The sequence below is a fragment of the Taudactylus pleione genome, unplaced genomic scaffold (genome assembly GCF_031769625.1).
Source record: "Taudactylus pleione unplaced genomic scaffold, aTauple2 ptg000242l, whole genome shotgun sequence".
Classification (NCBI taxonomy): domain Eukaryota; kingdom Metazoa; phylum Chordata; class Amphibia; order Anura; family Myobatrachidae; genus Taudactylus; species Taudactylus pleione.
Genome location: NW_028284644.1, coordinates 7,001,707 through 7,029,624, shown reverse-complemented (window position 1 = coordinate 7,029,624; position 27,918 = coordinate 7,001,707). Strand labels below are relative to the sequence as shown.

The window sequence follows — 27,918 nt, the reverse complement described above, 5'->3', positions numbered from 1 at the left end:
GAATGGGATTTTTGGTGCTATTTTATTCATTATTGCTTTCACTAAAGAGCTTTAGTCAGCAACTAAATAGTCTTCATGGATACCAAAACAGATGACTAAGGGGTATACGTTCAGAATGTCGACATGAGAATGTGAACGTCGGCATTCAGTATGCCGACATTGACAGAATTTTGACATTCGATATGTGGACAATGACAGTATGTCGACATAGAATGTCGATGGCCAATGTTTTAAAGATTTAAGGATTGGTGGTAGGATTAGGCATTTACATCTCTGGAACAGATAGCTGAATGTTCAACATGCCGAATATCGTCATTCACAATGTCAACAATATGTCAATATTGACATTCGTGTTGACATTCACCACAAATTCTACTACACTGGACTAAGAATTTAAAAAAGAAAGTTAAAAAGAAAGTTAACAACAAATGTCCAGAAGGTGTTGTATAAGCCTGAAGGTTAATTAAATGGTGTATTAAATAATGGAAAATGACATTTTTATATCACCTAAGTAAAGATCTTATCTTAAGCAGCCCAACATTTTGCCAAATGACTGCAATATTGACTTGGCATAAATATGCTTGGCATAAAAGTGAACAAAAACGGTATAGAGACTTTGTAGGGTGGTATTAGCTGATAATGTAACCAGTTGCTCTATATAAAAGGAGGTCCCATGTAACAAACACTAGCCGGGGTAAACTGGTGAGGTTGGAGGAAAGCCGCAGTCATGAAAATTTTAATCTTCGCTCTTGTTTGTTTGCAGCTCTCAGAGGGGCTTGTGAGGTGAGTCCATCAGATGGAGAATACTTCTAATAAAAAGATGAAATTGTATTTTGTTTAATACATTTGTTATATGTTTATTTTTAATTAACACAAAATAAAAAATAAAATATGTTGTTTTTCAGTTTGTTCAAGTCAAACACATTAGCTGTTCTTTGCACAGTATGTAACCCATCCTAATCAATCAAAATCAGATGGGATGGCATGCTGGCAGTTTGGGTTTGATGAGGCAGGAGTGAAGCTCAGGTGTGATCACATCACACAGGAGCTTCTTGTGTCAGCTGCCATTGGTAACCCCTTAGATAGTGGAAGCTGTGCCTGTCACACGTGTTGCCAAACATAAGCACCCAACATTATTGATGTAATGGCAAAATGCAACTGAGCTATTTTAATGCAGTGGACACACTACCGTGGTGGCCAACACTGAAAATCCACAGAAGTGTTTATGTAAGATCAGGCTCACTATCATAGTTATTTAGCTTTTGCATTGATCCGCATTTAATTGGGGTTTTTAAATACCTCCTAAAAATGCATAACATTCTATGCTAGTGCTAATCAGCACATCGTATTTATGCTCATTTACAGAGTTCCTCTACAAAAGGGAAAGTCCATCCGGCAGAATATGAGGGAAGCTGGAGTGCTGGATACGTACCTGCAGTCTCACAAGATTGATCTGTCTCATAGATACATGGGATATGCTGTTGCTTCTGAGTCCATGTATTTTGATGTATGTAACATTTAGCTCTTAATATTTTTGTACATGTATTTGTTTATTTAGGTTTCTTTAGAGCCAAGTTACTATTTTAATGATAAAGGCACTTTTTTGGTTATATGTGTAAAATACATCCAAAGGGGTCAATCCAATTAGCCGCGAAGGGTGTGAGTTGCCGTTGCAACGGTGTTAAAATGCCGGCAACGGACCAGCAACTCGCTCCCTTCGTGTCCCGCTCAGAGCCAAAATTCTGCGAATTTGGGCTGCCTTAAAGTGTTGCCATTGCCGCGATGATCGAGATCATCGCGGCTAAATGGATCGACACATAGGGCGCCGCACTTTACAGCCGCAATCAAAATTCTGAGAATTTGGTCTCCGAGCGTGCCGCAAAGGGTGCGAGATGCCGGTCCTTTGCAAGTGTTTTAACGCTGTTGCAACGGCAACTCACACCCTTCGTGGCTAATTGGATTGACCTTATAGTGTCAATTTAGTAAATATAACTCTTATTATTATTAGTATTATTATTATTATATTTATAATGTGCTGACATATTATGCAGCACTATACATTGAAGAGATCACAACATGTTACAAACCAATTACATACAAAGACATGAAATAGAAGTTAAAAAAAACTGCCCTACCCATATGTGTTCATACTCTTAGCGGTATGGGGAGTAATATGGTAGCAGAATAACAATTGTGTCTGCTGGTGGGGAAAGTATGGATGGCTGTTGTTAGACATTTGCATTATTAGCCTCCAATAATAAAGCAGTAACTGACGAGTGGCAGTTCTGTACAGCTCCCGATGGTATATTTCTGTTTGCTAGACACACTATGGTCAATCCAGTTAGATGCAAATGGGGCAAATTGGTGTTGGAATGGCATAAAAATGCGGGCAACAGCTCAGCAATTTGCCCCACTCACGGCACAATCTCACACTGGACTTGCATATTTCTGCTCGCAGCCGTATGGGTCTGCGAACAGAAGTGTTCAAGTCAGGAGGTACCGTAAATACTGCATACAGTTGAGCCTGCACATCCCTAGCTTAAACCATTGACGTGATGGGACCTGGTATTGAAAGACAATTGCATTTTTGATGTAAGCATACCATGTGATCATACCATGTAAGTTTTAATGTAAGCATAAATACATACATACAAGACAAACACTCTACATATATACACCCTATATATATATATATATACAAATACTCCTCAAGTTTAACCTACAAATTGCATTGTATAATAACTATATAGCTTCTATGGAAGGCTGCCATCTGTTTATAACTGGTACTAACAATGTACTAGTTTTCTTAGCAAAAGGACAATATTTTCTGGCGGGCACTTGTAATTTGTGCCCCAAACACAACAATACGTATCAGAAAAACATGAGTTTCATAAGAGGTTACAATGAATCTAATTAAATAACAAGTCTCTCCTTTTCAGACATATTACTATGGGCCAATAAGTATCGGAACTCCTCCCCAGAGCTTCCTGGTTCTTTTTGACACAGGATCCTCCAACCTCTGGGTTCCATCAACATACTGTCAGAGTACAGCCTGCAGTGAGTATCTACTGACATGTTCAATCATTTTCTACAGCAGCATTGCTTTACCAATTACTGGATTTTTATGATTAAATAACTATTACTTTTGTTATTATTAGTGGTCTTATTAATAGCTCAAAATGAGAAAAAAAATGCTTTACTTTTTTTTTTTACCAGTTATTGTTCATTTTTTACTTCTTCATATGTTTTTTTAACGTAAATACTTTAAAAAATAGAATGGTGCCATTTGTGGGTTTAACCGAGGGCGGTCAATAAAAAGTGTTAAGTAGGCACAAAAGAGTAGTATGTAAATAATTTGTGAAAGTTAAACTAGTGTGCAATTTCAGGGATTAACTATGTTACTTGGAAGGATCCACAGCCTTCTGTACTTTTCAAAAAGGCTTCAAGTTTGCATCAGGAGCTGCCTGAGATTGGAACTTGTCCTATGCATGAGAAAACATTTTGCACATTCCACTTGCGCCAACATTATAACTCTGCAGTCTGCAAGCTGTTGGAGATTTAAAAAAAAGGGAGATAATATTTGGGGTTTTTCTTTGGAGGAGTAGAACTACCAATAATCTTGTAGTCTAGATGAAGCAGTGCCAATTATAAGAAAGAAAAGATAGCAATTCCTGTGAATATAATTTTCTTGAACATTTTCTAGCTAATTTAAAAATCTCTAATTCATTTGAAGTTGAAATAATTAATTGTTTGTTCAAGACGAGCATCTGCAAATGAAAGGATCATAAAAGGAGCATTTCTACATATATGGCAGTTATTTAACATGTAATATGCCCTTTTTTTCTAGCAAACCACCATACATTTAACCCAAGCCAGTCCTCCACTTACACTTCCAATGGACAGCGCTTTACCATGGGATATGGTGGTGGGAACGTTGCCAGCAGTGTCACTGGCTTGTTTGGATATGATACTGTCTATGTAAGTAGCAGTGCATGTGTGTTGCTGGCTTATACTGTACCTGCAATAGCAGAAGACTGTAAAACACCTTTATCTACCAATAAAGTTTCATAAAAGATATTCTGTTGTAAAGCTGGCCACACAGGGCTGATTAAAGGACTTAGCCCGGGCTCTAGGATTAGTGTCCAGTTTGGACACACAACTGTCTCTGCAGGCATCATTATTGCCTTTTTATTGTGGTTGGAAGACAACTGAACACACACTCTCACACATGCCAATAATGGCCATCTACTGATTACGTTTGACATTACTCTCATGGATTTTGATTAGTATATTATCAATTATCGGGTTATGGCTTAGGTACCTTAAGCTGCGCTTATATTGCCACCTACATTGCAGTGTGTGTCTGACTTAACCTGTACATATCAACATTTCCAAATTTTAATCACTAGTTCATTTCTTTAAATACATTTTCCTAGATTCAAGGTCTTACTATCACAAACCAAGAAATTGGATTGACCATTACAGAACCCAGCGGCAACTTCTATTATTCTCCATTTGATGGTATACTGGGATTGGCTTATCCTGGACTGTCTGTGGGAGGAGCTACCACTGTTATGCAAGGAATACTGCAGGAGAATCTCCTGAACCAGCCCATGTTCAGTGTCTACCTTGGCAGGTATATTGTTTATTTCTAATAATATGCAGGAAGGTTATAGATGAGTATAGTTTGCTAAAGTGAACAGAAAGTATAAGGTTGAATAGTTTGGAAATACTTCAATGCCGTATGATCATGTAATGAAAGCTCAAATGAGAAACGTACAGTGGAATAAAAAGTGATAATCCAAACAAGGAGCGCTACACATAGAAATATAAAAATCAATTTAATAAATAAAAGATCATAATACACATATACATATAATAAATGTCAAACTGATGAAGAATATAGCTAGTTCAGAAAAAAATTATATTTATCCCATTAAGGATATCACCTCTGCAGTAGGTGTCTCAAAATGAACATCAAAGAATAAAAAATGAGTTATAATGGTAAATAGAGTCGGGGTTTAGTAAGTGCTGGAGCTGATTTAAAGAAATATCCACTTTAAGTAATTCCTTTTCCGCTATTAAGTTCCACAAGATGATATGTCTGCAGACCTCACAGTCCAAGCATATGGTCTAATAGAGCATAAGTCAGATGCTAAATACTCCAGATCTTACTGGGTTGATTCCATGCGACTGTGTGGAGCAGCAGACAACAATTTGCAAATATCAGCTTAGCAGAAAGTACCTTAGCACCGGTTGGCTTGAAGGGAACAAACAGACATCTGTGAAGCCCAAACAAGCACATGGCTCGCCTGCATTGGAGGGTAAAGGCTGAATGCTGTAAGCCGCTGATATTTCTAAATAGCTCCCGACTTCAGAAAGTGTATAGCAGCAATATCAGAACCAAATCAAACAAATGAGACAAAAAAATTAGACATGCTCATTTTTTATTGAGGAAAATAATCCAATATCACATATCTGTGAGTGGCAAAAGTATGTGAACATTTGCTTTCAGTATCTGGTATGACCCCCTTGAGCAGCAATAACTGCTTCTAATGTTTTTGTCTCATTGGTTTGATTTGGTTCTCTTTATCTAATTTTAGGACTTGTGTGAAAATCTGAGGTAGTTTTAGGCCAAATTTTAGCAGAAATATAGAAAATTCTGAATGGTTCACAAACTTTCAACTACCACTGTATATGCACCATGTTTACACTGGGAATGAGTGTTACTTATGCCCCACAATAGCATAGACAGAGGAAGAGTAGGGCTAGCATAGAAATAGTGTAGAGCCAGTGGCATATCTATAACGGATCCAGGGGACCACCACCGCACACCCATTTTCCTTAATACCTACCTCTCCGGAGTCTCGCGTCAGAGCAGCACAAACCACTGGGAAAATGACGGGGTGGCCATTTTCTCGGCAATTCACACATGCACAGTAGAAAAATCTCCTGGAAAATATTCACCGCACCATTTTCCAGACGACCTGCACTTGTATAGTAGACTCTAGCATAGCTGATGATCTTCATCACCATTGTGTCTTGTTGCCTCAGCTCTCCAAAACCCAAGAGAGATGCACCACCCGAGTCCTGACACGTGTTTATGTGTCTGCATCTCAGTCTATTAGAGTCACAGTTATGTGAACACGCCATTACTGTACTAGGTATGCCCTTGCCTGTCTCTCCCCGTTCCACTTCTACAACCATCATGAATGTACAGTATGGCATTTTTGATGTAGAATCGCAATGAGTACCTTACACAAAAATACAGACTATGTCCAACTCTTAATTAGCTCCTGAACGTTCAACATCTAGCGACAATAATTTATGAATAATTAAGTATTTATGCAGATTAATTAATTCATCCTATCACTCAATAAATTAGAAATACATTTAAAATATAGACATGCTTATTTACTTTCAGACAAAAATAGGTCCAGGATTTTTAGTTTGTCAGTATTTCTGTAAAGTGCTTGCCATGTGTAATGCTCTAATTTAGTTCTTATAGTTTGCATTTTTGCGTATCCCAGTATTTACTTATATAATATTCTATGTAAAGGAGAATTCCACTCAAACATTCCTTGTGTTTTATTGTGTGAGTAGTAGCCTATTTCTTACTTCTTTTTTTAATATGACTGCACCCAGAGATGTATTCAAATACATAGCCCCTAGGCTGTTGTTACTGTATGATCCCTCCCACCACATTACCTCCAATCTTCCTTACCGCAACCTCCACCACATCCTATAAAATAAATACATTCTACACATAATTAAAATAATCATAGATTTATTTATGCTGGCAGGCATGTAGACATCAGCACGCCTCCTCGCCAACACCCACCAGAATTACAGAAATGAAACAAAAAAATTTACTGAATTAGAAACCCCCAGCTCTGTAAAACCTGCCATCCCTGCATAAACACTGCCTTGGGATCAGACCTGAAATCTGGCCCTGGCTGCACTGTTCATCCATTTCACTGAAGCTGTATTGTATGTATTTGGCTTAAAATAGTTTTCAGCACTTGAGCCACTTCTCTGAGCATGGAAAGACCAGTCACTGGGACAAGTAAAGACGAGCTAGGTAATTCTATGGCACGCAAGGGAATATGTGCAATTTTGATAGTCGCAAAGGTGGCAATGTTCCAACCGTTTTACCAGTAGCTCACAGCCATTGCCCTACCAAACCCCCAGACATATAGATAGCCCAATGATAACGGCAGTTTGATATATATGAATCTTAGCTGTAACTTTGAAAAAATAACAAGTGACTCAAGACTTGCCATTTATATTATACAGAAACATGAAAAAAGTTCACAAGTATACCACTTTTTTGACAGCCACTCTGCCAACTTACTTTCTCTGTAAGCATCTCTAGTTTTGTGTGAATATGTGTTCTTTTATTTCTTTCAGAGCATTTGCTTATTCCCATGGCAACAGCTAATTTAACATACTGTATGGCATACTTTGCTATCATACTATACTAATGTACTTCTACTTCTGTTTTTCTGCAGCCAATCAGGTGAAGTTACTTTTGGAGGAGTAAATTCCAACCTCTACACTGGTCAGATCAACTGGGTGCCACTCTCAAACCAACTCTACTGGCAGATTGCTCTTCAGGAGTAAGTTTAATCCATTTTATCCAGCACAGAAGAATTTACCGCTGTTTCAGGATTATGCGGTTGAACTGATAGCGGAGCTAACATTGGGCCTGATTCTGAGTTTACGTGTTTAAGCATATTCTTTTGCAACTATGCATGCGCAACATTTTCTGAAAATCCCCACAGTGCATGCGTTACACAGAGGTGCTGTTGCAATCAATTCAGATGGTACCAGAAATGTGTCGGAAAAGGGATGAGCATTCCTGGGTGATGGTTATGGAGCTAGCTGCTAGTGGACACAAACATGGGCCATACAGTGGGTGTATATAGGAATACTTTTTAATACCATTGCCAGCATATCATGTTGACAATTTTGTTGGTAGAGGCCCCCACAAGTTAGTTGCCCTGGGTTCCCCACATACTTTAAACCAGCCCTGCCTTGATGTCAGACAAAAAGTGTGATGGTGAATAGCGAGGTGACACCACAAAATTCTTTTGCAATAATGAACTCCTCAGTAACAGGATAGTGCATTTTAGAAGTGCACAATCTGTGAGCAATGGAGACTTATAAAACAATATTTCAAAATGTTGCTACCAGTATATCTAAAAAGTAGGTACCTCACAAGCCTTTGCTATAAGTAATATTTGTAGTGCTGTAATAGTCAGTATTTTGCTTTTTTACTGAAATAAAGTTTATTTCTCCAGATTTTCCATCAATGGACAAGCTACTGGCTGGTGTAGCAATGGTTGCCAGGCCATTGTAGATACCGGAACCACCCAGCTTAATATCCCTCAGCCATACATGCAACAGCTGCTGCCATACCTTGGCATTCAACAGACACAGAATGGAGGAGTAAGAATAAAATAGTATTTTTACTAAGGTTTTGTAACATGAACACATTATACATCACCAGTGGAGAGAAGGGTACTCATAGGTAGAAATGCTCAATGTCCATTTCCAGGCGTATCTTTTGCACCTAGTATAAGGCTGGTGGAGAGGTGCCATGATGAAGATGACTAGTAGCAAAGCAAGCATGCACATACTGTAGGGGACGGGTACATCAGGATGCATACAACTGAATACAGGCAAATATACACAATTTATTTCCATGCAAACAATACTAAAGATATAAGTCCAACTCTGTATCAGGCTCAGATGGCCCTTGCAGCATTAGACCTGTAACACAGCTCTTTTGCACCTTACAAATTGCATTGTGCACAGATGTGTTACATATAGCTTGCATGATGGCACTGTACACATATTTTACAGAGTATACATTATATTTTAGAGGTGGTATTTAAATGACTGCATCTAATGCCTAGTCAAATGAGACAATACTTATATCACTTTAATCCTTGATAAAGATGTTTGTATTTGTACCTCAAGTTTCCACTGTTTTCCTTTTTAGTATTATGTCAACTGCAACAATCTTCAGAATATGCCAACTCTCAGCTTCACCATGAATGGTATATCTTTCCCATTGCCCCCATCTGCTTACATCGTTCAGGTAAGTCACTGTAATATTTCATACTTACTCCATACTTGTTCTATCTGCTATCTGCATCTTAACATGGTTTGTTAAGGAGCAAATTTGCATCTTTTTGCTGGATTGCTCCTAAATCTGAGGTTTACAATGTGCTGGTAACTGGCAGGGATTCTGGAGCAGGTTAGGCCAGTGGTTCTCAAACTCGGTCCTCGGGACTACCCACAGGTCACGTTTTGCAGGTCACCCAGCAGGTGCACAGGTGTAATCATTACTCACTAACACATTTTAAAAGGTCCACAGGTGGAGCTAATTATTTCACTTGATTCAGTGTGGAGACATGTAAAACATGCACTGTTTGGCGTCCTGAGGACCGAGTTTGAGAACCTGTGGGTTAGGCAATAGGGTTTGGATATGGAAGCCCGGCACTCGGGATGCCAGCTGTCAAAAGACCGACAGCGGCATCCCGATTCTGAGAATCCCGACACAGGATACGTAAGTATTCTAACCCTCCCCCCGTCACCCTCTAACCCTAAACCTCCTTTTCTGCACCCTACCCTCCTTATTAGTGCCTAAACCTAACCCTCCCCCCTTAGTGCCTAAACCTAACCCTCCCCCCTTAGTGCCTAACCCTACTCCCCCCTGTCCGCAGCCTAGCCCTAACCTCCCCCCTCCCCCAGCCTATCCCTAACCCCCCTCCCCAGGGTATCTAAACCTAACCCCCACCCCCAGCAGCTAACAGCTAAGGGAGCCCACTATACTTATGATCAGGATTCTGGCTGTCGGACGCCGGCTGTCGGGATCCCTGCGTCGGCATCTCTAATTATTTATGGATTCCGGTGCCAGCCGTCTGTCCGCGGTTCAGGATTCCGCCACTAGGATTTCGTCAGCGGCATCCAGATGGTAGGTAATATAACTACAACATCCCAGACAATAGTACCATGAATGTCATTGTGGCCTCTCAATAAAAAGGCAAAATGTATTTGATTCATTTGTTGTATGTTTTAAATCCAATTTCAAACTGAGAAACAATGAATGTCTACTTATCTTACCTATATTACAGAGGATGGACATATTGTACATATACTGTATTTACTTTTAATACTCAGATACTTGATTTCTAAATTAGGCATATAATGTTATACTCATGTACAGAGGAGTAACAGTATGTTAAATAAAATAATATTAAACAAAATAATGCTGGTTTCCTATATTACTCTTGTAGGAGAATGGATACTGCTCTGCCAACTTCCTGAGCATCAGCCTTCCAGCTCAGAACGGAGACCCACTGTGGATTCTGGGAGATGTTTTCCTGAGGCAGTATTATTCAGTTTACGACTTTGGAAACAGCCAGGTTGGCTTTGCTACAGTGGCATAGGTCACCTACTGTTATCACCAGGGTGTGAGACAGGAAATGACATCATGATGCCTGACAAGATACATCAATCTACTAGATCACAATTTTCTTTTGAGGATTTCTTTTCTTTCCTATCTTTCTACGCTGTTTCTGACAATAAACTGGCTTCAAAATTTATCTTTTGGAATTGTTTTTTTATTTTTGTGTCCTGTAGTCCTTGATTGAGGAAGCACTAATTACAGGATATGAACACAGGTTTCTGTTCCTTCATCTATTCTATGGCAACATTTTTCCACATTAGTTTGGTTTTGCATACTAGCAATACTCAGAGATTTTGTCACTACTGCTCTTATACTTACAGCACGGGCATCGTAATCCCAACTATGTGGGAGGAAACTTTATTCTGTTACAGTTCTCCCTGTTATAGAACTTGTTATAAAAAGTCCAAAAAAAACTTCCCACTTGTGAACGGTGCCTTATCCACACCACAGTACACTGAGACAGTACAGTATGTTCTTCTTGTTTTGGTTATCAACATTGGTTGTTTTCTTTAAAACAATGGGGGTCATTCAGACCCACTCGCAAGCGGCAGTACGCTCGCAAGTGGGTCGATGTTTCCCACTGCGCATGCGCACGACGGAGGGAGCTCCGTCGTGCGCATGCGCGAGACCTGGACTGCGACAGCCAAGCTGTCGCTCCGGGTCTCGCACCAAAGGGGGCGTGCTGTCGATGTTGATTGACAGCACGGCCCCTTTGGTGGGCGTGCCAGGGGCTTGCCTGCCAGACGGAGGCGTTCCTATGGGAACGCCTACCATCTGAAGCTGGCCCCACTGACATCACTAGTGATGTCAGTGGGAGTGATTTTGGCTCTGATAGAGCCAAAATCACTCCAGGGCTTGTGGCAGGGAGACCCTACCGCAGGGTCTCCGTCGCAAGTCCGATGGTCGTGATGGTCAAGACCATCGCGACCATCTTTTTGGATGCTCGTATATGCTGTGGGTGGGGACCCACAGCTATACGAGCGTCCAGGAGGATGCTCCATTTTAATGAAGGAGGGCCCTGATTCAGAGCGAGCGCTCTGGTCAGAGCGTCCGGCTCTGAATCAGGCCCAATATTTGATCCCCCCAACGTAGAATTGAAATGATCATATAAAGAAAGAGGACTTGGTGATTATATCTACGTATTGCAGCAGAAGCTCCCAGTATGCCATTATGTGGTATTTAGTATGTGCAGGGGCCAGAACAAAACATTTCAGATTTCAGCTCTACTGTCATTATTATTCTAGTTCTTAAGAATTATCTCAGTGGAATTGAAAGCCCAGCTGCATTCTAAGGCTGGACCAGTGTAGACACCCATACATGCTCATAACTGGGCCTGAGAATAGACACTTAGGCTGCTTAGGCTAGTTACTCTCCAGGTTGATACATTTATTGTATTACAATTACACAGTGCATAGAAGCGGCACTCGGGTCAGAAGCATGAACAATTAACGGCAGGTACGTATTGCAATGTTTCAATGCTTTATTACAGCATTTTCCACAGGGATATATGTACAAACAATGAACATACTACTCACCTTATAGTCCCAAACACCTCATGCAAACAAGCCAGCTCCCTGTATCCCGTAGCTGATTACGTATTGGAGTGACATCACCACATGAACCCATCACCATTACACAGTGGCGTAACTTCATCCCAGGTGCCCGGAAGCAAGATAAATGTTGGTACCCCCCAAATTAAAATGTACCACCCCCTAGCATCTATGCCAGCCCCAGCTGCACCGCCCCCACTATGCAGTTCCTTTTATACAATGCCCCCAGTAGTGGTCCCCCTATGCAGTGTTTCCAGTAGTCGTCCCCCTATGCAGTACCTCTAGTAGTGAGCCCCCAGTAGTAAGCCCCCGGTAGTTGCCCCCATTAGTGAGCCCCCGGTAGTTGCCCCCCGTGGTGAGCCCCCGATAGTTGCCCCCTGCAGTTGCCTCCAGTAGTGAGCCCCCTGTAGTTGCACCCAGTAGTGAGCCCCCAGTAGTTGCCCCATGTAGTGAGCCACCTGTAGTTGCACCCAGTAGTGAGCCCCCAGTAGTTGCCCCTGTAGTGAGCCCCCCCCGCGCGCGCACAACACACACAAAAAAGACAAACAAACACTTACCTTTATCCCCGCTCCAGTGCTGCTTCCGTCCATCCCCTGCGTCCGCTCCTCGGCACTATGGGAGTGACGTCATGACGTCACTCCCGTATTGGACTGCGGGAGCCGGAATATGGAGCTCACTCCTGAGCTCCGTCCCCGGCGTCCGCTCCTCGGCACTATGGGAGTGACGTCATGATGTAACTCCCATAGTGCACTGCGGGACCCGGAAGACAGAGGAAGCTCCGTCTTCTGGCTGCCGCCGGGTTTGAATAGGAGCCGGGCACCCGCTGGTAACACACTCAGCGGGCACCTGGCAAATAGAGGGTGCAGGGGGTGCAACCACACCCCCTGCACCCTCCGTAGTTACACCAATGGAGGTGGAGCGCCGATCAGCGGTGCTCCTTCTCCATGCAGCTCCCAGGGACAATGGAGCCAGGTGCCCCCTTCAGGGCTGGCGCCCGGCGGCAAATTACTCCATTGTCTCCGGGACTTCCACCACTGCCATTACAATATCACTCACAGTGTCTACAACATGGATACAAAAAGGATCACAAACATTGTAAGGAACACACTAGAAATAGTAAAATCTAGAAAAACAGCAAATGTCTAAACAGTAGCAAGTATGAGCCAAAGTGGACAATATAAAGCAACAAAATGATACATTATAGCAATAATACAACTGATGTACAATTGTTAAATCCACAATCACCATGAGGTATATATGGTATGATATGAAAACAATTCAGTCCCAAAGTTTTATTTAACCCTCTAGATGCCATAGTCCATTTAAAGAAACATTTAAAGAACTGTAACAGAATCTAGATTGCGATGCCTGTGCTATAGGAATAAGAGCAGTTGTGAAATGTGCAAAATCTCACAGAGTATTGCTCATATGTTTCAATAAGTGCTGTAAACCTTAAGACAAAAAAAGGGAATAAATATTGTGTTAAAGCAAATATATGTTGGTTGCTAAGACATGAAAGAGGTTCTGTCTACATCCATTAAGCTAAGTAGTTGAAAGAACTAAATAATGGCAGCCTTGGGGACAACCAATCAGGTTGAACCTGTCATAAGATATAGATGTATATTGAGGATTCAATCGGGAAACCGGCTGACGTAAGCCCGACAGCCAGCTTCCCCTTTGCTTTATCCCGGCGAGGGTTAAATGACAGGCGTCTAAATGTAGATGCCTGTCATTTTCCGATGCCGGGAGATCGGCGCCCGGCATCCCGATCGAAGGGATGCCGGGCGCCGTGAGCAGACAGCCGCGGGGGGGAGGGTTAGGTTTAGGGCACCCGGGGGGGATTTAGGATTAGGCACGGGGGAGTGAGGGTTATTAACCCCCGGGGGGAGGTTAGGGTTAGGCACCCCCCCGGGAGGGTTAGGGTTAGGCAGCGGGGAAGGGGGGGGTTAGGTTTAGGCACTTAGAGGGGGGTTAGGGTTAGGCACAGGGGGGGAGGTTAGGGTTAGGCACCCTTAAGGAGGGTTAGGGTTAGGGGGGGTTAGGTTAGTTTGTACTTACCTAGGGAGGGACAATCAGGATTTCCAGCGCTGTTGGGCTGCCGCTGCCGGGAAACAAACTGCCAGCCATGCATCAGCCGGTCTTTCATACCAAATGCGTATATTGTTACCTCTAGTGGAAAGCTCAATCTACAATATATATTTGTGCTGTACTATCACAGTGATCTTTCCCAAAGCTTGTATAATGAACTAAACCCCACAGCTTGTCCCAGATATTTACATAAATAATAGAGATTACGAGCAGGGCAGGGAGAGCATTTGCGATGGCTGCCACCATGGGCGTAACTACCATATGTGCAATGGGTGCCACTGCTATGGAACCCTTGTCAATGGGTGGTACATAGGGGGCCTTACAATCTTTTGCTATGGGGCCTTCAAATACCTACCTATGCCCCCTGGCTGCCATTTCATATGGGAAGGGTAGCATATTGGTCATTGATTTATACACCAGAATAAACTCCTATTTGTGATTTATGTATTTGATATTATTGTTTATTTATTGGTGCTAACAATGATAAATGATTTTGTTGTTGGTGCCCAAATATATTTTGTTTTGTCCTGATTTCTTCTTTTTACTAAACTTGTCTAAAATAGCTGTTGAGATCAATAAGCCTTGTGGCATATTTATATTTATTAAGGAAGCATATTATTAAGTAGAAATATAGATGAATAAACAGATTTGTCATGGTTCAGGTTTTCAAGCAATTCATACACCACAAAGTATTATGTAAATAGTTAGGTACTGTAAACCTACACATTTGTCTTTATCAGCCTTGGGTGGGATCCACATCTTTCGTAACGACACTACCCATGTAGGACACCTATTGAGTTTACCACTTGGATATGCACTCCAGTGCCAGCTGCTGAACCGTGACCATTGGCAGGATGAGGAGCAGTGACCTTCAGCATCTATTCTAGCTATTGAGGCCATTAGTGTTGGAACAGGAACTCAAGAAGGCATTGGGGCTAGTAAAAAGTACCATGGGCAGCTTTTTTTTGTGAGCCTTGCAGTGGTGATCATGGTAGATGCAGATAGGACTCTGTTGCTAATAGCTCCTGAATAAAGGCTGGGGAAAGATATTGCACAGTCCTATAGTTTGCTAGTGGTCCACATGGTGACAATTCTTAGGCTGTGAGAAGCCTAAGGTGCCCATACACGGTGTGATTTGCATTAGATGCGATCTTGTATAGGATTTCCCTTGAAAATTCTTCCCTTGAAATTCTTTACGATTTGTGCCAATAAATGGTACGATTGTGCAAGCGAGCATACGATTAGATGTGTCGTAAAGCGATTGCAAATCGCTTAAGATATATCGTATGCAGCAAACAACCTCACAATGCATCTGCTCTAATCTCAATAGGGGAGGGCTTATCTAGGGGGTATAAAAGGCAGCATCCATTTTAGATCTGGGCACACTTTGCTCAGTGACTAGTGAGGCTTGGTTTTATACCCTGCTGTACAGTGCTATTGTGCTCTGCTTAGTTTTTGGCTTACCTTTAACAAAGTATGTTCTATACTACACTCTGTAGTGATAGATTCCTATCGCTATAAGCTTCTACTAGCCTATGGCTATCTGAAGCTGAAAGGTGATGGAGCTGAAGAGAGGAGGTGGATGAGGTCTAGGTGGACCAGGAGTGGCTGACTCCCATATACCCCTGTTGATGGAGATTAGGGAGAACAACCCAGACGATTACCACAACTACCTGCGTATGGAAGGTGCTGCGTCTGGTGACCCCCTATATCCAGAGCCAGGACATCAGCATGATGAGAGCCATTCTGGCTGAGGAGAGGCTCATTGCTACCCTGAGGTACCTGGCTACAGGAAGGTCCTTTGAAGATCTGAAGTTTGGGACCCTCATTTCCCCCCAGGCTTTGGGGTGCATCATCCTGGACACCTGTGATGCCATTGTGAATGTCCTGAAGATCCACTACTTTAAGGTGAGTAAAAACACTACCCTTTTTTATTTTCTGGTGAAAGAAAATGCTTTTTTTGTTTTTTTTCACTGAGGGAAAAAACTCAACCAACATGGCTCCTGCCCGATTTCCTAAATACACCCTCAAATTGGTACTGTTTTCGGGCCCAGACCACCCCTGCAGGGGCTCCCGTGTCCCCAGTATCCTCCGTTTCCACTATCTAGCCTATAAGGTGATTAAACCGTGTGTCTGCGCCTTTTCCCCACACAAGGCCTACCAGCCACTTACAACTCGTGGCCTCGAGTTGGAGACACCCGCGGCCCGCTGCTGACTGTGCTGCTCCCTGTGGCTTCAGGGAGAGTGCCGCTGCTCCGCCTCACCCGGTCCCCGCTCCAACACTTCACCTGAGTGCTCCCTGTGGATCTCGGGTGGCAGCTGTGCTGGAAGCCATGACTGACGGGAGGCTGCCGTTTTAACAGCCCGCGACCTTCCACCCCCGCTGCTGCTGCTGGAACTGAGCTCTATGGCGCCAGGAAGATCTCCACTCCCCTACCTCACTTGGTCTCAGCCTCCACACTCCCTAGTGCCTCCTATTGATCCCGATGGGCGGCAGGGTCACACATACCATCAGACGAAGACCCGCCATCTTGGTTGTAACTCAAACAGCTCCAGTTGCTGTTGCTCCCAACGGAGCACTGGTCATAACTGTGAATACCCACCTGTGTTTACACTGACATCAGCAAGCACTTGAACCCCCTTTGAAGACCTGGAGCCTCTGATGTGCTAGAGCCCTGTACATGGACATTGAACCATCCAGTTGCTGACTCACATACAGCACCTCAAGCTAAGTATCAACCAATTCTATTTCCATAACCTGAAACAGTGGTCTGCACATTATATTCTCTCTTTGGTCTCTGGGGCTGCATATATTTGTCTACTAGCAATATCCCACTCCTGTTCCCATGACCTATTGCCATTTCATTAAATGTCTAAGCAACTTCCATCAATGACCCCCTAAGAGCACCAAGGCTGTGCCCTCCTGTGGTTCCTATCTCTATCTCCATAGAGACCCTACAACTCAATTCTATATATATCTGTCTGCAAACTTTCATTACCTCGGAACTGCTATTACTATTCAACCCGACCCCAATACTGACTATACGGTTTTGTCGTTCCCCTGCTGCTGAGATCCCTATCCGTGCCACCATGAACAGGTCAAACACTAACTCCATGAAAAAATCGGGTGGAGATATTTCCCAACACTTCTCTAAATGTGACAAATCCTCAACAGCCGCCTCCATTCCCTCCCCTCACCTCTCTCAAAATGAGCTTAACTACCCTCCACGGCCTTGTCCACTAAAAAGGACATCCTGGCTTTGCGGTCTCTTATTACAGATCTAAAAGACTCTCTAGAAACCTTGATAAAGCTATCTCAACCATAAAATCGGATCTTTCTTCACTATCTACCAGGGCCTCCAAATTAGAATCTCGTCAAGATGCTTCTCACAAATCTCAAAGTGAGGTTCATAGGGACCTGGACCATATTATTCAAGATCTTGCCAACCTCCACACTAAAAATGAGGACCTGGAGAACCGCGACAGAAGAAATGATCTCCGCATACGAAATATTCCAGAATTAGTGACCCCACATAACCTAGAGACTTACCTCCATAAAGTCTTTTCTTCCATTCTTCCTGACCTGGGCCCTCATCAACTACCACTGGAAAGAGCCCACCGAGCCCTTCGGCCTAAACCAAGAGATGGCGAACCCCCTAGGGACGTAGTCATGCGCTTCCTCAGTTTCAAAGACAAAGAAAGAGTTATGGCTTCAACACGGGGTAAACCCCATGTCATGTACAACAACATCAAGCTGCAATTCTTTCAAGATCTAGCCCCTATTACAATTTTAAAGCACAGAGAACTTCAAGATCTAACGAGAGCTCTTCACAAACGAGGGATCTGCTACAGATGGGGCTTTCCCTTCAAACTACTGATCGACTATAACGGGAAAACGATTGTGATCAGAGATCCCAAATAAAGTAAAGATTTTCTTTCCCATTTAGAGGATTCTGGCCCTTCTCCCCCTATGTCAGAGGGAACTTAAGGATCTGGATTGCCTTCTCCTCACTAAAAGACAGACCAAAGACAATCCGTCAATCTAATATTTAGAGACGCTCATGGTCATGCATTAGGGATTACCTTCCTCATCGCGGAGCTCCTGACTTCATCATAAGCCTATACACTGATGAACATGTTATATCCTTTTTTCTGCCAGAATTACTCTGTATTATATTAGTTAGAAATGTACCTGTTATTCTTCAGTTTCATAACTTGGTTATATAAACGGGTTCTCATTTTACACTGCTATATATATACCAGTCTACAAACCAAAATAAGTTACTAGAATGCAATATGCAGTTCCCATATGAATAGCTCTAGTTTATTCACAACATGATCTTTTAAACTAACAGGTACTTTTCTATTACCGGCTCTGTACCTTGTATATTGTATCATATTAATATACGTTGTTTCGATCTGTACCCGCTTCGTATCTTTTTTACGTGGATCTCCACACTCTTCCCTCTCCCCTCCCCCTCCCTTTAAATAACTTAAAATGATTCTCTAATAGAGTTTGTTAGGTCTCCTCATTCCATTACCACTCCCCCTTTTATTTTTTTATTTTTTTCATCTTCTCTTTCTCTACTATATAACCACAAAACGGAGGGCTACAGCTCTCTAATGCTCCCATTGCTCCCCCTGTATCAATTAAACATATTACATTGTATCTAAACACTCACCTCACAATCCAATACTATTTAGCTTCCCCAAGGTAATTGGGACTACCCTCCCTTCTAACTTTCTTGACCGTATTGTCCTGACCTCCGTGTGCGTTTTCCTCTGCAGGACACAAGGAATCCCCACCTGGTTCACTCCCCCAATCCTCGATCCCCCCCCCAACCCCCTTTTTTTTATCTCTCTCTGTCCATAGGAGATTTGGGGACTCAGTATATCTATTCTACTTAATACTCCCCCCCTCCTCTCTTTTCAAAAAAGAAGAAAGACCTCCTTTCTTTTCTCCCTATCCTATTTTTTCTATCATTCCCAATCCTTTTTCTTATCCCTTTTTCTTTTTCTTCCTCACCGCTTATAATACTCTACCCAAATGTCACTTACTTTTTCTTCACTTAACGTCAAAGGGCTAAACACTCCTCAAAAACGCTCCTCACTCTTTCGGACCATTCGAAGTCTCAAGGCCGGAATTGTATTGCTCCAGGAAACCCACTTTAAGAAACAATCGCACACTTCAATACATTCTAAATGATTCCCCACTGTATACTACTCCTCCAGTAACTCCAAACACAATGGAGTGGCGATCTTAATCGGCAGTAGACTCCCCTTTACTCTAAATTCAGTGCACAGAGATTCGGATGGACGATATATCATACTAACAGGTATATTAGGTGATTTGGAATGTACAATTGATAACATATTTGCCCCCAATTCGGGTCAGTCCTCATTTTTCAAGTCTGTCTTTGCTAAAATAAATAAATATAGGATGGGCAACCTCCTCATCGGAGGAGACTTGAACACTGTTCTCAACCCTGTCCTTGATAAAAGTCCCGCCTCTACTATGACACTGCCCTGCCCATCATCCCGCTCCCTAAAGAAACATCTTTGGGAATCGCAAAGTAAAATATTAGCCCAAGCTCCAGAGGGGGTGTAGAGCACTAAACCCGTCTGCTGGTGTTCAATGCTGCACACCTACCGGAGGCTATGCCACACCTCCAACAATAAAACAAGCAAAACACTATAGGTTGAGGGAACAGAGCTATCAGTCCTGAGGCAGGATACATTCCTCTTCATGCGCATATGCGCTGTACAGCTGGATATCGACCTACTCCCTTGTGTCACTTTCCCAGCACTGCCGGCTCATTGCGAGATTCAGCTGAGCTGTCCGGGAGCATCAGATTCATATTCAGTGAGCTCAGGGGGATTCGTGGAGCGACCAGCCTGACACCTCTTCCTGCATATTTCACCGGATTGCAGCACCCTTGGATCATGCGCTACCAGAGCGGGGAGCCTTGCAAGTGGACTGTGAGTACTATGGAATACTGTGGACGGCTGGGATTTTAAGCTCTGTCCCGTATTTGGCTTCCACATCAGCATCTGCTATTCCTTGTTTGGATCATTGTGCCTATGGAATAAGCGGCTTTAACACAGTCTGCTTGCTTACAGCAGCTGCTTTATCGCTACTAACATTGTATCACATTACAGCTCCCATTATAAGCTGCTACTTATCAGAGAACTGCTACACTGTAGACTTATTCTTATTACAAGACCATTACAATAGTGGTTTATCTATTCAAGAGGGATATTCACCACAGGCTGATCTATATCTACATTTATTGATTCTATATTGATCTAGTTTTAAACAGAATATATCTATCCCACTCACGGGAGTTTTATTACATTACCTTTTTGTTTATTGTATATGATGTATTATATGTCTGGCAGATGACTGCCTTTATTAATAAATATTTTTTCAATTGGATATACTGACCCATGCTGTGAGTGATAAGCGCTACCTACCTATTGTGTTTTGCTTATCTTTGGGAATCGGGTCTTTTTGACACATGGCGTGCCCTTAATCCCACATCTAGAGATTTCACATTATTCTCAATACCCCACCAATCTTACTCGAGAATCGATCTGATCCTTAGTTGCAACTCTGCTTCCAAGCATATTGTCGACTCTTCCATTGTCTCCAACTCATGATCAGATCACTAAATTGTCACCGCATCTTTCGAATTCCTTGATATACCGCCATCACGTCCCACGTGGCGCCTAAACGAAACCTTATTGAATATTACAAAATTCCAGGAAACAGTGAAATCTGCCCTAGCAGACTATTTCTCTTTAAATATCAACACTGCCTGCACCCCCGTGGTCTGAGAGGCTCATAAAGCCCTTATACGTGGGCATATTATCAGTTACACCTCCTTCCGAAACAAAGAACGTAGATCTCATATAACTTCCTTGACCAATGAAATTGCCCATCTCTAAATCTTATGATTCCCTATATAAAACTAACTACCCTCCCCTCATCAACTCAATCCACAGAGACTTACAACAGTGGCAGACATACTTTCTCTCCTGGGTAGGACGCATTAATGCTGTAAAAAGGAATATTCTCCCCAAACTACTCTACCTCTTCCAGACATTACCAGTTCCTGTCCCATATCACACACTACAATCCCACCAAACCTCACTCTGCAAATTCATCTGGAATAATCGGAAACCCCGGATACACCGTGATATACTCACCAAACGCTCCTGGGATGGGGGATTGGGGCTACCAATTTTACGTCGTTATTATGATGCAACTCGGTTGAGTCAGATGACTGCCTGGCATGCCTCCCGACATGTGAAATGATGGGTCGACTTAGAAAGCGATTTGCTGGACATGCATTCAGCCTCTTACCTTTCCTGGTTGCCTCGTAAACATAGGCCTAGATCCTCCCTCCTATTCCCTACCAACGTTTTGCCGCTTCGTAACTGGGACTCCCTAAACAAAAAACTAGCCCTCTCATCACATTCCTCCCCACTAACTCCCATTTGGAACAACCCCGCGTTCCCTCCAGGTCAATCTCAATCAATGGCCACTCCCTGGATATCTGCAGGCATCACCAGGTTCCACTATATAGTCGGGGCTTTCTCCCCAATGTCTTTCGCAGATATCCAAGAAAAACATGGAATGCCTCATAAACTTCAGTACCAGTATCTGCAAATACGCCACTTTGTTACCTTGTCCCTCCCCAGTGGTTCTCATTGCAAACCCACTCCCATAGAGAGATTATGTATACATAGACCCAATGACTTCACACCTATACCATTCTATATTAACACCATTCTATATTAACACCAGAATCTCCCCCAATTGAACCACACGAACAGGCTTGGGAACTAGACATGGGTCTATCTCTTGGAGAAGACACATGGGAAGGCAGACACCTAGCTATTTCTAAATGCTCTATTAGCGTAGCCATCCATAAAAATTCCTACAAGATGTATGCTAGGTGGTACATAGTACCAGAGTGCCTGCAGCAAATCTACCCTAGCTCTTCTGCTCTTTGCTGGAGAGGCTGTGGCCAACTTGGATCTTTCTTCCATATTTGGTAGACATGCCCTTTAATCGTTAATGGAATATAGATCATACCCTACTAACCCAAATTATTTCTACCCCGCTGTCTTGCACCCCAGCAATATTTTAGCTGTGCGCCCCGATCGATGGTCTCTCCAATGCCACAAATAAATTGGCACTCCATATAACCTGTGCAGCAAAATATCAAATTGCCCACAACTGGAAACAACCTAGCACCCCTCCCCGACAGGAACTCATTAACAGAATTTGGTTCATAGCAAAACTTTTATATATTACCAGCTTAAGGAATAACAACATTCGGAAGTTCCATTTGATTTGGTGTCCCTGGTATTTCTATCAAAACTCCCCTCTCCCAGGTCTTGGTTAGCACCACCTAAAATCTCTCTTTTCTTCTCTCTTCTTCTTTTCCTTATCTCTCTCTTTTTCGTGATCACCATCTCCCACCCCGGATCGCCCCCTCCCAATTTATTTACTGTTTTTCTATTATTAGATCCCGCATCCCTCATTTTTTTTTACCCCTCCCAGTCTCTCCTCACCCCCCCGTAACCTTACTCAGAACTCATTCACGATTGATCTCCCTTAACGATGAATTGTTTTGTATTTTAGAAATAGTTGCTACTATTTATATGTAACTGTATAATTCTGCTGTACTACAGTTCAATATTCTGTATTATGTTATTCTCTTGTATGGTCAACTCTGTTCAATAAATTAATATATATATATAAAAAAAAGCAAAACCAACATGGCTGCTTTTTAATGTTTACCAAAACCAACATGGTTTGAAATGTATAGAAACTGATATATCAACAAATTTTATCTCTCCCAACAGCTAGGCAGCTGCATGATATACGGTGTGTCAAATGATGATTTGAATAGGCCAAGAAGCACATGGCCAAGTCCAGATTGAGGTCCCAGCATTCTCCAATCTGTCCTTGCGCCATGCGTTTTGTGACCCTGTCCAATCTGCATCATCCGCACCGTATACCATGCAGTAGTATTGGGAAAGATAAAACTTGTTGATACTGAAGAAAAAAACCTTCCTAAAACTATTTTATCCTTTTCAGGACACAACGTATTTTAAGTAATGTAAAATAACTGGTATATCAACAAGTTTCATCTCTCCCAATAGCTAGCCAGCTGCATGGTATATACGGTGTGTCAAACGGCGGATTGAATAGGCCAACAAGCACATGGCGCAAGTCCAGATTGAGGCCCCGGCATTTGGCCAAGTCCAGATTGAGGTCCTGGCATTCCCCAATCTGTCCTTGCGCCATGCGTTTAGTGACCCTGTCCAAACTGCATCATCCGCACTGTATACCATGCAGTAGCTATTGGGAGAGAGAAAACTTGCTGATATTTTAAAATTACTATAGATTAAAAAATTCAAAAATTGGGGTGGCTCCTCTTCCTCCGCCAACATGGCTCAGTAAATATACTCAGAGGAGGATGTGGAGGGGTTGGTGGGTTCGGGAGTAAAGTAAGTGGGATGGGGTGTAGGGTGGGATGGGGTTGGCCTGGTAGCTTGGTGGTGGGTAGGAATGGGATGAGGATGACCCATAGTGTGGCTGCACCTTTGTCAGGGGCAGAGGCTCAATCATCAGCCTAGTTGTGGTGCCCAGCTGCTTCAATCGCCCCAGATCATTGTCTTGTATATGATCCTCTGGTTATGGATTTGTTAACCTTCATCCATTTCATGAAAACTACTGGCTATATGAGTGCCCAGGTGGTTGAACATGTCCGGGGGCTTTTGTAGGGCCTGTTCAACCTGTTTAAGCAGCGGATCTGGTTGTGCCTGGGTCTTGCGCTGGTACCTACGCCACCTTGCAGCAGGTTAGTTAAATACGGCCTCTCTCTCGCTATGGGTTGCCATTGGTGGACTAGTGGTGAGGAGATCGAGGTCTGGTGTTGTAGGAGAGAAAGAAATGGTTAATGTTAATAACATGTTTTCTAATATTTTGTTTTTCTTTCTTTATTCTAGATCCCAACAACAGTGGAGGAGTGGCAGACCATTGCTGAGGAATTTATGGCAAACATATCCGCATTAACCCACCTGCTCACAGCGGATCCTTTTATAAAAATTATAGGATTTTTTTTAGTATAGTGCTCATGGCGGTGGTGAACACCAAATATGAGATTCTTTTTGTTGATGTGGGCAAATCCTCTTCTATGAGAGACTTAACACAAACCGTCTGCATTTGCCAAATACAGAGGCAACGAAGCTCGGCCTAAACTACGTTTTTGTGGCTGATGAGGCATTTGCTCTCCATGAACACTTGCTGAAGCCATATGCGCAAAGGGGCCAGACAAAAGAAAAGTGCATCTTCATTTACCGTCTTTCCAGGGCACAGAGGATAGTGGAAAACACCTTTGGCATTCTATGCAACCGTTTTCCATATGGTTATAAATCTACGTGGGACAAAATAGATTCCATTGTCGGTCTGCTGTGTCTTCCACAATTACCTCCAAAACCTTCATCTATACAACAGAGGACAGTAGACACAGCTATGGCAGATGACCCGAACCATCCACAGGAGACTTTGCAAATGCCCTCTGTGACCCCATCTGCAGTTGTGGAGTCAACAGGGAATGCTCAGGCTAAGGAGGTCAGGGAGCAATACCTGGCCTACTTTCATGGAGTGGGGGCAGTACCATGGCAGTATCAGCTAGTGTGATATGGACAATTGTGAAGTATTGAACTTTTAAAAAACATTTGGCATGGTGTGTATGCACTATGGACCTGATTCAGACCTGCTCGCTAATATGCGTTCACTCGTAGTTGCCGATGGTTCACATTGTGCGCATGCGTACACATCGCAGTGCGCATGCGCGAACCACTGCGAGAGATGGGGAAGCATTCACTCACTGCGCATAGACAGCCCAGCAGAGTGAGTGACAGGAGAAGCCGTTTGTGGGTGGTTACATGGGCTGGCCATTAAAAACGAGGGTGGAGATGCGAATGCAGGCATGCCTGAGCATCTTAATGCTGTTTCAGAGGCAGGCATAATTAAGAGGCAGCATCATAGTACACGTCACCTGGCAGGATTCTACACTGAAGTGCTCGCAGTGCTTGCGGCTTGGTATGGACAACCACAAGTGCTGCATTCACATCCGGTAGTACTCGATGTTACCATTGGCTGCATACACTTCCTGGAGATGACTTGCGCAAGTGGGCATTTTAAGACAGGCTGGTGGGCATCTGCATACACAATGCGATCGCACGCCAAGACATAGTGGGCGTGCTAATGCCTTGCCGTGTGATTGCCTGCCTTGCTGAATTTGCATATGCATCGAGCGAGCGAAAGCATTTAGCGAGTGGATCTGAATCAGGTCCTATGTCTGTACTTTCCACTTTCAAAGAAGACTGAAGTTCTATTTCAACGGTGTCCTCTTGCTGCTCGCCAGGGACATTCTCGACCATAAAGCTTGTGAAGCTCACTGAGGCTCCTACTCATGCAGGAACTTGAGGAGGTCGAAGTAAAACAGGTTACTGGTGTAGATCTCATCAGTCCCTGCTCCAGATGCCCGCGACTCCTACTGCTTTTTATTTTCTTTAACATACACAGTATGCAAATTTTGTATTTTGGCTTTCACCCTGTTTGGTGAAGCCTCGTCATGGAATGGCTTGCTAAAAGCCACAAGCTCTTCAATTGCAGCAGCTGTCTTGTTTTTATTGCTGTAGTCAGGGCCCTCGATTCGCCACAGACATTCGTGGGTGTGATAGTGCTCAAGAAACCCTGTCGCTCTCTTGCACTGGTCATTTCTGTGGAAAAATAGAATTTTTTTTTTTAATATTTAAAAGTTTTGATGTTTTAACAGTTGAATTATTTGAATTAGTTGATATGTTTTTAATGTGTTCTTTTTAAATTTTAAAGTTTGAATGTTTTTGCAGTTTAATTATTTTAATTAGTTGATATGTTTTAAATGTGTTCTAAATACATTTTTTAACCTGTGTCAGTTTATTTGAATTTGTTTGTTATTTTTAAATTGGGAAACAACTTGCATTGTCCTACACTGTCATATCATTGTCTGGGAGAGTAGGTACATTGAAGGTGCAGTGGATATTAACCATTGATGGGCTAGTACATTGGTGGCATAGGGTAAGTTGGGGGGCAGAGGTTAAAATACACATTGGGGGCCAGAGGTTAAAATACACATGGGACAGAGGTTAAAATACTCATTGGGGCAGTGGTTAAAATACACATTGTGGGTGCAGTGGTTAATATGCATTGGGGTGAAGGGGTTAATACGCATTGGGGTGATTGGGGGTGCCGTGGTTATTATGCATAGGTGGTGCAGGGGTTAATACGCATTAGGGGGGCAGAGGTTATTATGTATAGGTGGTGCAGGGGTTAATACGCATTAGGGGGGCAGAGGTTATTATGCATTTGTGGGGCAGGGGTAAACTCAGATGTGGAACTATGGGGCGTATATATTCACAAAGGGGCCTGCAGGTGAGCAATAGCAAGTTTTATTTTGGGGCAGGGTGATAAGGGTGGGCAGGGTGATAAGAGCAGGATTATGAGAGGCACAGTGGATAATGACACTGGTCCCCCTTTTACCGGGGCTCCCAGACCAGGTACTCCTGATCCCCCTTGTTTTATTTTCATTCATGTCTGTTACTCTCCCACAGACTTGCAGAATGGTTAGGTGTGCACAGCATGTAACATGAACAGGCACACGTCACAATCCAGAGCTAGTGACACTATGCTCTTAATATTAGAACATAGAAAAGCCATTGCCTTTAGTGCCTAAAGCCATTGTTCCGCTCCTGCTTAGGCAGTATTGGGATTCTAAGTTTTCCAACACAAATATAGTTATATTAGTCAAAATTTATATTTATTGTCACTTGTAACTATACATCATGTACTCTTGGCCAACTTAGGTTGTACTTGACAGCATAGCAATTCTCCTTTGGTATCACTATCTAGGGGTTGAGCTGTAATAAGTTCTACTTCATAGTGGTACAACATTAGTGACTGAAAGCATTAGCCAACTGTTATTGTGCCGTCTTCATCATCATCATCAACTATTTTATACAATTAATAAGTAGCAGTAACATGGTGAAGATATTTTAATGGCCGAGGTACAAACCAGTGCAAATTTTCCTTTTCAAGAATTCTGTTATCTCTGTCTCTCTCACTCTAGAACTCTGCCCTAATTGTTCTAAGTTATTATGTATCTCAAATGTACAATAAAACCTGTTGACGTAATACATTTTTTATATTAAAGGGAAAAAAGTATAACTATTGTAACTGTTCTAAGTAAAAGAAAGAAGAGACATCTTGGACCAGCTGGAAGAGCATACAATTTGGGGCTGATCTCATTCCTCAATTTCACTACAAGTGTTGATACAACCTGTGGTGGTTGGATACAAAGATATTTATGTAGGCGTGTGTGGGTGGAAGATTCACAGAACTCTTACATAAGAACAGAATTTGTTTAAACAAACGTGGGTCCAACCCAGTTGAGGAATGAGTCTCTCATTCTGGCACTGCGACAATAGTTTGTCAAAGCAGTTTGCCAAATTGTAAATTTTTTATTGCTGAGCCGATTAGTTTAGTGAATTACTCAACTATGTCAATTAGCACCTTAGTTCATTTTTAAGCAATGCAAGTGTTTTTTTTTTTTTTAGGGTTTGTTTATCTATATTAAATATACTGTATTTATTTGTTTATTTGCATATTGCAGTGATAAAAAAAACAATCTTATTGCTGCAGTTGGCAATTACAACAAGATCTTTAGGTTAATAAAT

The 27,918-nt window shown here is 42.5% G+C and overlaps 1 protein-coding gene across 2 annotated transcripts; it reads left to right on the top strand.

Annotated features, from left to right (window-relative positions):
* The first annotated feature begins 727 nt into the window (after positions 1–727).
* LOC148516737 (gastricsin-like) lies at positions 728–10,460 on the top strand. Of its 2 annotated transcripts, XM_088479647.1 has the most exons (10): positions 728–783; positions 1,366–1,516; positions 2,949–3,057; positions 3,848–3,978; positions 4,437–4,636; positions 4,958–4,960; positions 7,512–7,619; positions 8,304–8,451; positions 9,008–9,106; positions 10,308–10,460. In XM_088479647.1, exons 1-10 carry the CDS (start codon positions 728–730, stop codon positions 10,458–10,460), a joined length of 1,158 nt encoding a protein of 385 aa, XP_088335773.1. The 2 variants fall into 2 exon arrangements, with proteins under 2 accessions (XP_088335773.1, XP_088335772.1); XM_088479646.1 differs by lacking the exon at positions 4,958–4,960 and having other exon boundaries at positions 1,366–1,507; positions 2,940–3,057.
* The last annotated feature ends 17,458 nt before the right edge of the window (positions 10,461–27,918 follow it).